At 32.0% G+C, this 10,659-nt stretch overlaps 1 protein-coding gene across 2 annotated transcripts; it reads left to right on the top strand.

Annotated features, from left to right (window-relative positions):
- The first annotated feature begins 3,750 nt into the window (after positions 1-3,750).
- Positions 3,751-9,290, top strand: LOC106765088 (interferon-related developmental regulator 1). 2 transcript variants are annotated; one of them, XM_014649586.2, is made up of 13 exons: positions 3,751-4,028; positions 4,361-4,430; positions 4,649-4,729; positions 5,363-5,457; positions 5,537-5,655; positions 6,056-6,166; positions 6,346-6,455; positions 7,444-7,753; positions 7,921-7,998; positions 8,095-8,148; positions 8,253-8,342; positions 8,448-8,525; positions 8,907-9,290. In XM_014649586.2, exons 1-13 carry the CDS (start codon positions 4,019-4,021, stop codon positions 8,958-8,960), a joined length of 1,260 nt encoding a protein of 419 aa, XP_014505072.1. In that variant the 5' UTR covers positions 3,751-4,018; the 3' UTR covers positions 8,961-9,290. The 2 variants fall into 2 exon arrangements, with proteins under 2 accessions (XP_014505072.1, XP_014505071.1); XM_014649585.2 differs by having other exon boundaries at positions 3,752-4,028; positions 4,259-4,430.
- Positions 9,291-10,659: the final 1,369 nt, after the last annotated feature.

Here is a 10,659-nt window from a genome sequence, read left to right as displayed (position 1 = left end):
TCATGGAGACACTTCAAAGTTAGATAGCATGTGGCAAATTTAGTCACTCCTGGTTTAATCAAATCTTTACCCTTAGTAAAATGATGCAACAAAGAAACCAGACAACTTCTTGAGTATATAAAAGATGTAATTCTCCTTCCATTTGCAACTGTGTCTCTATGGATCTATAACTTTTTCACGAAATCCTCCACCATCAAATTAATGCTATCAATAGCACAAGGCATCCAAAAAAGTCTCTTCCTTTTGCTCACCAACATTTTCCCAGCAGCTCTATAGTTAGATTCATTCCTAGTAACAACTTGAACAACATTTTCTTCCCCGACTTCCTCAACAATGCCATCAATCATTGCAAAAATGCCATCAACAGTTTTGCAGTTTTCAGATGCATTAAGAGATTTAAGAAAAACAGTACCTTTCGGGCTGTTAACAAAGAAATTGCAAATAGTGATCCCATAGCTATTAGTCCAATCATCAATCAAGACAGAACATCCTGTCGTCTTCCATTCAGCTTTATGCGCCTCTATTGATTCCTTGATCTCAGCAACTTCTTGCTTCAAATATTTCCCTCTAAGTTCATCATAAGAGGGTGGCTTGAACCCCGGGCCTGCAATAAGGTTGACCATTTTCTGAAAAGCTTCACCTTTTGCAACCTCCAAGGGAATGGCATTGACGTAGAAAAACCTAGCAATTTGCCTACACGCTTCCTCTCTCAAATCCACGTTGCTACTGGATTCAACGCTCATGGTTCTTCTCTTCTCAATGATTCGAGTGTCGTTCAATTCCTCCCCGTGTCTTTTCGCCATTTTCAGTGGAAGCGAAAAAGTGACAGGATGCGCAGATTCGCAGGCAGGGCAAAGAAGCTAGGGTTTCTGGGTGGCTCAAATTTAGGTTTAGGTTAAACGGTGGAGGTGTGCGATATGATGCATAGGGGTTTTGGGTTTAGCCTTTAAATCGGGTCGTTCCATTTTCCAATTAAAATTACCATTTGAATGTTTGATGCTGAGTCGTAACGATCTTAAATCGTAGAATCGTACGATTCTACGAGCCGAATCGTTAAATCGTGCGATTCTACTATCCGAGATTGCGATTTTGACAACATTGGAAGAGGTTGTTGCATATGATTTCTGGTTATGGTTGCAAAAATCAGCCTGCATTTCTCTAAAAATTTGAAAATTGATTCTTGTTTTAGATATTCCTTGTTCTGTCCAGTCTAATTTCTTCTTTGTTTTTTCTGCAAAAGCAGTTCATAGACACAGAATTAATCTCTTCAGAGCTTAAAGTATATAACACCTTTCTCTCTCTCTCTTTCTGGTATGTAGGAATTGGTAGAACATGCTAAGTTTACTTTCAGTGAGCCTCTAAATCCTGATGATGAATTGATGATCTGAAAATACTCTGTATTTTCAGCGAAGAAAGCTTGATGAGTGATACATTATGTTAAACTGCTAAATTAACAATATTTTATTTCATATTCTTTTTTTTATTTAAATAATGACTTGATTTTGAATCAATACAGAAAACATCGTCCTAATCAATTGGTATGTAGGTGGAATTGAAGCATATGTTCTTAAGTTTCATGTTCATAAAATAAGATAGAATAAATAAAAGATAAATTTGACCTAACTTATTCCTTATCCACTAATCTCCTATTTTCTCGAATAATTTTATCGTTTTGATATATATAACATGAATGTTTATGTTTTTTTTTTTATTACAACTTTATATTTATTAATAATAGTGATAATATACAATGAAGATTTCGTTATATATATTGGCATGATATGAATTATGAAACATGTCAATGTTCTTGCACAGCTTCAGCTAAACTAAAACACTACTACTATTTTCTGGGCATATTTGTATTATATTATATATTATTGCATTATTCAATTCTCTTTTCATGAAAGTTATGAAATGATGTCAGTAATTAAAAGTAATAATTTCATGTTCTGTTTTAAAAGTGATTTAATTACAGCTTTTTCTTTTGTAGAGTATAACAAATTTTATGTATGAAATTTATTTTATTTTTATTTGAATCCAAACAAAAAACATTTTGATTTTTTTTATTAAAACTAAAGGTATTGAGAGAATTTATGTTAAAAGAAATTAACATTGTAACAGAAATATTACATTATATTAACATATTATATTTTTTAAACACGTGTTATTTCTGTAGAATATTATTAAAATTCCGTAATGATGATTACAGTTGATAAAAATTTTGTCAAATATTACCAATGTTATGTAATAAATTAATCTATTTAATGAAATATTGTAATTAGTTAACTATAAAATATTGATAAATAATTTTTCAATTAAAAAAATAAAAAAATGAATATAATTAATAGTTACTTATTACTATTTTTTGTTTGGTTTAAACCTTCTAAATTAAAATTAAGTTCTGATGTTCAGTGTAGTGCTCAATTTTAAAAGTGTCAACTTTTAGTTCTTGAAAAATGTATCAAACAGTCCTATTTATTAACAAATTAGAAGTTTTTCATTAAGTGATTTGTTATTTATAAATTTGTTGACATTTTTAGAAGCAAGGACTAAACTAAATATTAAAACTTAATTCAGAGACAAAAGAGAGTTTAAAACCTTATTTTAAAAAAATACCCCGCTTCACATTACATAAACACATACCTAATCACGACTTCACTTTACTTTTAATGACTCCTTGTAGGTTCCATCTTAGACTAATCTAAAATAAGCACTTAATACAGACAAAAAGTTGGTACTCGTTCAACATATTTACATTAATTAATTCAACTAACCCTCTTGTTAATAAACAAACATGTTTAACGTGAAGGTTAACAAAATCAGCACGTCTGTATTTTCTTTTTGAATTTTATCCTTGTATTTTTATCATCCGTTAAATATGCAATAACATGCTAAGTTAAACAATAAAAATCAAAACTAAAGAATTCCGTCAAATTATCACAACTTTTGTGAAATAGTCTTGACATTTTTATCTTTTGCTTTTTTCTTTTAATAATTATTAACACATTATTATATACAACGTAAGAAAAATAGAAGGAGATAGGATTTATTGTAAATTATCTTATTTAATATAATTTATTATACTTTACTTTATATCGAGGATGAATGTGAATACGGATTTCATATTTACAAATTTTATAAATGAATTTTATAAGTTGAAAGTTTAAGTAAAGATCAGTAAATATTACTATTATTAACAAAGGTTAAATATATTTTCTGTTTTTAATATTTAGTGAAAATTAAAATTACTCATTTAAGATAATTTCATTTTTCACTTTTAATTTTTGTATTTAAATCTATATAAAATTTTAAACACGTTTTTCAATTAATATTAAAAAAATGTTAAAAAATTAAATAACTCAAATATTATTATTTTAAAATATCAGTTAAACTTAATAAAATAGTTAAAAAATTAAATTCACGTATTTTTAAAATTAAAAAAAAATTAACTACATTAATAAATATTAATAAATCAAAGAATTAAAATTATCAATTTTATTCTCTTTTTTCTCTTATTGTCCTCCCACACAACATCTAATTTAACTATTTTTTTTTTCACTTCCTTTATTCCAAAATGTCCAAAATGTGTATAATTACAAAAGTTAGCTCTAAAAAGAAAAAAAAAATAGAATGACAAAATTCATTTATGTCAATGGTTTGTGATGTGCCACGTAATCACTCCACAAGAGGCACACCAAGTTCCGAATATTCCACACCACCCGTTTGAATAATTCCCTTTCAAGCTTCCACCCAGCACAGCAAGCACAAGAACACGCCACACACCCTTCTTCATTTTTCATCACAGATAAAACCAAACAAACTCTCTCTCTTCTGTTTCTTCTTCTGAATTTTCATGGCTCATCATTCACCATTCTACCTATCTCTCTCATCCTCCTTCTCTTCCAATTCCGTTCTCTTCAATTCCCTCCTTCTCACACCTTTCCATCGCATTTCCATTCCATCTCGTAACATTTTCTAACGCTCTGTACTCAACAACAGCGTTTGCACCGTTGCCGTTATGGGAAAGCGTAAGAGCAAACAACCATATCATGTTATATTTAATTTTCTTGGGTTTATTCTTCTTCTTTATTATTGGATCCATTGCGTATTAATTGAAATTGCTTAGTTGTTCAACTGACTGACTAATATGAGCATGTTAAGTGCTGTTATTATGACGTCGAGGCGAATGAATTATGGACTTTGAATTGAATGAAATTGCTGGTTGCTTTTGTGCTGTGTTTCGGTTATGTATGAGTAGGTAATTCTCAACGTAAAAATGCTGCAATGTTGGATAGCGACGACGATAGTAGTAGTGTGAGTTCGTCGTCAACTTCGCGAACTGATCACGTCTCCGTCTCAGGGAACGAAGAAGTGCTCTTCGATCAAGACGCTCTCCTCGATCATGCTCTCGATGCCTTGGACGAGAAAAGGTACTTGGTTTACAGCTGCAAATTCCAAATCTAAAATTATAACATGTTTTAGTTTACGAGTAAACTCAACTGGTGGAAAATCTCCATTGGTATGACTTTCAGCCTAGTTAGTTATTATTAATTTAAGAACTTACTGTACATGATGGTTTATGGTGTAAAAGATTTGTACACTATCAATGCATGTATAAATTTTGTTCGCTTTTGTTTTGGAAATAAAGGAGTTCCACGAGGGAGAGAGCATTGTCGGTGATCGTTGGGGCATTCAGTAGTAACTTGCAGCATCAGTTTGTGGATAAGAAGTAAGCAACTAACGAGTTTTACGTTATTTAACTCTGCTTCTTTCTATTGTATCATTTATTTACCTAATTGCATTGTATGTGTTACAACTTGCTAAAGCAACATAAAGAAAATTGATACATGTGCTTTGTCCAACCTAGCCACATGTCTTGTATTGGAGTTTTTCTGATTCCTAGCAAGCTCTTCATTAGCCTTAAGAAGATACCTTTTTGGCTTTGAGTTTAACTATATTTTGATTGTGTTGGAGATCCCACAATGTCTAGAGATATGAATAAAATACAGTATATAAGTAAGAGCAGATATCACTTTACAAGCCGAAGGTTTAATTAAGTCGGACTTATATTTCCTTTCTAAGAGATTGCATATAAAGGATGAAGTCAACTTGGGGAAGTCCGGAATTTCAATTTAGTTCGAAAGCTAAAATTTGATTTAGCAGTAATTCTTTAGCGGCTATTGTCACTTTCGATTGGCTTTTCACATCCCACATTTCCTATCCTTCAATAGGATGGTTAGTACTGGATAGTTACAATGTCAAAAGTATTTGTGTTCAGTACAGAGATGTGATATCTTGCCCATCGGTTTATTTATTGCAATAAATATGATGTTTCTAATCTTGAGGTCCTTTCCTCTATCAGATTTGCTACTTTATTGCATCTCTGTCTTGCTTCAATAAAGAAGGGATCCAAAAAAGCATCTGCAAAGGAGATAGCTTTGGCATCACATGTCATTGGTAAGATTTGGATCATCTTATGAATGTATAATGTTGCCTTCATTCATATAATTAAACATATAATTTGATTATTTTGTAGGTTTGCTGTCTCTGACTGTTGGATGTGGTGATAATCGTGCAAGGGAAATATTTGAGGAAACAGTTCGTCCTCTTGATGAATTTCTCACATCTAAATCAGATTTCACAAAAATTCCTTCAGTAAGTATTAGCGAGATGCAGATTACTTTGTTGCTATTGTAGCTGTTGTTCTCTTTTGTAAATTGGGGCCATGAATACCAAGCCCACCAGGCTTTCAGAAGTCAGTTTTTTGTCGTGTTTTTGTTTCTAATCAGTTGTAACTAATTATTACAGTTTCAACTGATTCTAGAAGTATATATAAACTCAGGACAAGCTCTCAGTGGTTAGATATCAAAATACCAAAGATTTCTCAATACTCTCAACTTTCTGTCACTTTCTCATGTTTTGCTTTCTCATGAATTTTAACAGTAAGTAGGAGTTTGAATATTTTGGAAAGACTTCTGTACTAAAAATTTGCCTTATGATTAATCAGAGACACTGATTCTGAATCTTTTCTCTTCAATGCCATTTATTTCTATAGTTGCTGGGATGCTTGGCTATAATCACTTTTGTTGGTGGTAATGATAAAGAGGAAACAGAGAAATCAATGGACATACTGTGGCGAGTGATTCATCCCAGATTAGGTTCCAATGTAGGCATTTTTTTCAAACATACTGTTAGTTTTATTTCTATTTTGCTATTAATCCAAAGTTTTACGCATCTCTATTAATAATTGTTTTATTTTCAAATATTATTGCACTTTTTTTTTCTATATTAGCGCTCCTAACTTTTCTACCTTAAATTTACTTCCTTAGCTATTCTATTGTTTAGGTAGTTGCAGTCAAACCTTCTGCTCTATTAATAACTGCCATCATATCTGCTTGGTCCTTTCTCCTATCTACAATGAGCGAGTTCAAGCTAAATTCTAAACATTGGCAAAAGTAAGATATCCTGTTTCTGTGTATCCATTTTCATTTAATCCTGCACTAGTTTTTGGTATTGCGAAAAGTTCATAACTTGCACCTTTACATGGATTTAGTTAGCTTAGTTCTACAGATGACCTGGGTGCAGTTAGTTGGAACTTTCCTCCTAAAAACCAACCTTGAGTGCATTTCAGATCTGCACTCTAGACTTCTTAATATTGTTACCTCGTTCTTGACTCGTTCTTCTTTGATATTGGGGAAGAGAACAAAAAACCTCTGCGCATTCATTTTTATATTTGACATGCAGTTTGACAGTCCAAAATGTAGGATTTGAATACCAGAAGTTGACTGGAAGTTTGAGTGAGGACAGGGAGGATGAAAATTTGTTGTGAAGGATTATGAATACTTGTAAATTTTCTCCCATGGAACTTGGAATAACATGCGAACTGGGGGCAGGGAAAATGTTAAAAGAATTATTAAAAATAAAGTATATTAAGGACCAGTTTAGAAGATGTAATTGAACTTATTGTTTAGAATTTTAATATTTTTTCCGATGTTATCAGTATTGGATCTGGTTCTAGATCATACATTTTATCTTTGCGTTGTATGCATCTTACAATTAAAATTCTATGTTGATAGTGTATAAGTTTTTTCATCCAATGTATGATGGCCATATATGGTATAGTTATTGACTTCTATGATAATTATTTAAAAAGTCAGGTCTGAGATGCATTTCGGTTTTTTGTTGTTTGGGTTGAGCCCAATTTTAATTTCACTTTCTGCGTGTGGTATTCACAATTTTTTAGGATGTTGAGTAAGTCCATGTTTGGATTAGAGTTTGCAAAATAGATTATGATAAACTTTATTTTTCAAATTTGATTATATGGAGAAGTTTGTTGGAGGGAATTATTTATGTTTGGAAACATTGAGGTGAAACGTAATTTTAAGACATCGAATATTGTTTATATAGTGTTGATCAAAATAATTGATTTTGTTGTTAATGCAGTTCAATATCTTATTTATCAAGTCTTTTAGACAAGGAAGATCGACCTGTACGTATTGCTGCTGGTGAAGCACTGGCTGTAATTTTTGAGAATGGGATTATAGAGAAATTTTCTGCTGATTCTAAGGGTGCAAGTGCAATGAATCAAGAAGAGATTAACCTGCAGGAAAGTTACGTCCATTTACAAGGATTGAAAAGGAAGGTCATCAATCAAGTCAAAAACCTTTCTGTTGAGGCTGGTGGAAAAGGTTCTGCTAAGAAAGATCTTAATAATCAGAGGAACTTGTTCCGAGATATTGTGGAATTTTTTGAGGTACTTGATTTTCCTTTCTAATTAACTGTAATTTATATTCTAAAAAAGTCTTGTTACCTTATCATGTGTTCAGATTCTGTAAACAGCCTCTCGGGTTGTAGGGCTGTGTACATCTACCCTTCCCGAACATCAGTTACTGACCTTACTTTAATACCTGGTGTTACTAGTATGGTTACTCTCCTGAAGTTTCTATGAAAATTGGTGGTGATTCACTGCAGACATCTTCATGGTCCAAAATGATACAGGTTTTTTTTTTTTTTTTTTTTAATCTTTTTCATTCATCTTTTTTTCTGACAAAAGCTTCCCTTTCTGTGTTAAACTTTAACATACATTTTTTGCAGTTGAACTTTCTCAAGCACTTTTTAGGGGGAGGAGGATTCATCAAGCATATGCAGGTTGGCTTTCTCTTGGCAATTTTCATCACTGAAATTTTAGTTTTGCTGAAAAACTTATTATTTCCGTGGTTAATTTATTTCCCCCTTCTCCCTTATCAAATTAGGAAAATGAGTTCCTTCAAGATGTATTTAATTTCACACCAAAGAGAAGATATCTTAACAACAATGAACATCGGATGTCTAGCGGTGAAAAGGTTGGTTTCTGTGACTGATTACTGATTATCTGTTTGCTACTCTCACTTGTTTTTTTCCCTGTTTCTTGTCACTGTGTACTTATCTGCATTATTGTCCCTCTTCAGAGAATGTTCAAATCTCCAAATTCAGTTCAGAACAAGGCTAGGACACAATTACTTAATAAGCAACGGTTGTTATCTGAGGTTGGTATTCATGCCATGTAACGATCTTAAGTTTTATTTTCCCGTTTAAAGGGCTTGATGAAGTACTTTGATAATTTTTGCTACAATAAACAACGGGCGGGTACCTTCCTCAGCCCTGACGTTGGAGCGAGCTAAGGCTCCCTCTCAATTTTAATGTGGGGCATTTCTGAGACGTGACATTCATGCGAACTGCCTCAATAAGTTCAATCTTGTTTGATACAAACTAATTTTCTCGATCTATTTGTCTAGGCTGTTAAGTTTTCTGGGCACAATCGTGCTTTGCCATTTATGTAATAATCTTAAATGTAATGGGGGTATCTTATTAGTCCTACGTTACTGAATTTTGTTCTCTTCATTTTTTTCTCTTCTGGTAAACTACAGGGCCGAAATTTGGGTCACTACGCAGCCAGCATGGTTGACGACGAGGCGTTTTGAGCGGGACATGTAATTATTATCAGGAATTGTGTTCATTTCATGATTCGATCATTAATTTTATACTTTAATATTTTTTTTCTCTCCTGCCCTAATGACTTAATGGCTAGGAAAATTATTTCTGCATACTATGCCAGCTTGGCATGTCATATTTATGCCAAAAAAACATCGTATGCATGTTCTTAATTAAAAACCCAAATGACTTCACTGGATTGAGACTATATATTGTAACGAGCTTGTTAGCTGTTTACCCCCTAAAAAGAACTGATCCGGTTAGCTTGCTTATTGTTATTGTAAATTTGTAATGCAATAAAGTGAGTTTTCCTGGGGTCACAGAGCGTGTTTTTTCCCCTTTATTTTAGGTTCAATTGAAAGACAGCATCTTTAAGTAGATTTAAAGACTTAGAAATAGCGAGTTAAACATTAAGTAAACTAGCAAATTTTAATCTGAGAGATATTAACCTAATAGTAATATTATTAAGATAAACGCATTCAATATTAATGATGCTGGTATCAACGTATTCTTTATATTTACCGGGTACCTTTTCTTTATTTTAATAGTTTTGTTTGATATAAAACAGTTAAAAGTTTCGGTCCGGTAAGTAAATTTATATGGACAGGAGTTATTCCAAACCCCTAATTTCTGAGAAAAATTGGAAAATGCGATGAAGCTGTAAAGTATGCAGGATGAGGGAGAAGGAAGTTGACATGACAGAAGCATGTGGTGTGTGTGAGTAGGAGAAAGTCGCTGGTTGCTGAAGGAATCTCGGCTGCAGAAAATTAAAAAGCGACAAAACTAAAGGTAAAGCAAAAGAAACTACCACTCCACGAGTCCCTGCTTTATTACTATTATTATTATAAAATATTAGTAATACACTTTTAACAATTTTTTATTTTTAAATTTTATTGAATCTCACATTTTATATAATCAAATATTTTATAGTATTTTCAATAAGTTATATTTTAAGAAACTATAAAATAGAAAAATGTGTTACTCACTTTTTTTACATTGATTCTCTTGATAGATTCCCGCCAAATCAGCTCCACATGATAGCCGCCTGAGCTGGATTCAGTTTGAAGGATTTGTCCATGTGCCTACGTTTGAATGTTCTGGCAACCATCATTGCTTCTTTTTTCCGAACTGCTAACTTTTGAATATTGTCATTCACTGTTCATAAAATGTTTCTCTTTTAGGAAATACCAAACACCCCTCATTTACCCACCACTTTGTCATCGTCTTGTCAATCATTTCTCCACCAAATTCAGCCCAGAAATTTGGTAAATTTTTTATTATTGATTTTTTAAATCTATTTGTTAAAATGTTTTCAATCTTCATTTCATCATTTTGGATCATTACGGTCATTTAGGATAATTTTTAATTCTAAGTTTAAGGTTTTTCTCCTAAATTTTATTCTTAAAATAAAAATAGCATGACGCGTTTTCCACTATGTTAAAATTAATTTAAGGGTTTTTTTTTCTTCCAGAAATAAATAATATAAAAGTGTACTTATGTAATGGTTCCGCTTTCATGAGCATACTGATGAAAAAGTGTGAATAGTCATAATAACCATGCAAGTGCTCTGGTAGTTTACAGAGGTGATGTTGTTGCTGTCAAATTCTGATTTTATGCTAAACAATTACAAATTAATTGTATTAATTATACTTTTTTTTATTTAATGTGAACTTTATACAAATTGTACTA

Source organism: Vigna radiata, chromosome 6 (assembly GCF_000741045.1).
Source record: "Vigna radiata var. radiata cultivar VC1973A chromosome 6, Vradiata_ver6, whole genome shotgun sequence".
NCBI classification, from domain to species: Eukaryota; Viridiplantae; Streptophyta; class Magnoliopsida; order Fabales; family Fabaceae; genus Vigna; species Vigna radiata.
The sequence above is the reverse complement of the archived record's forward strand: the minus strand, read 5'-3'. Positions and strand labels throughout refer to the sequence as shown.

What these genes read in the sequence shown, in the direction of transcription:
- LOC106765088 (XM_014649585.2), top strand. An exon ending in ATCCCAGATTAGGTTCCAAT is followed by an intron (nt 6,167 to 6,345) that starts GTAGGCATTTTT and finishes TCTATTGTTTAG; the next exon opens with GTAGTTGCAGTCAAACCTTC. An exon ending in AATTCTAAACATTGGCAAAA is followed by an intron (nt 6,456 to 7,443) that starts GTAAGATATCCT and finishes TTGTTAATGCAG; the next exon opens with TTCAATATCTTATTTATCAA.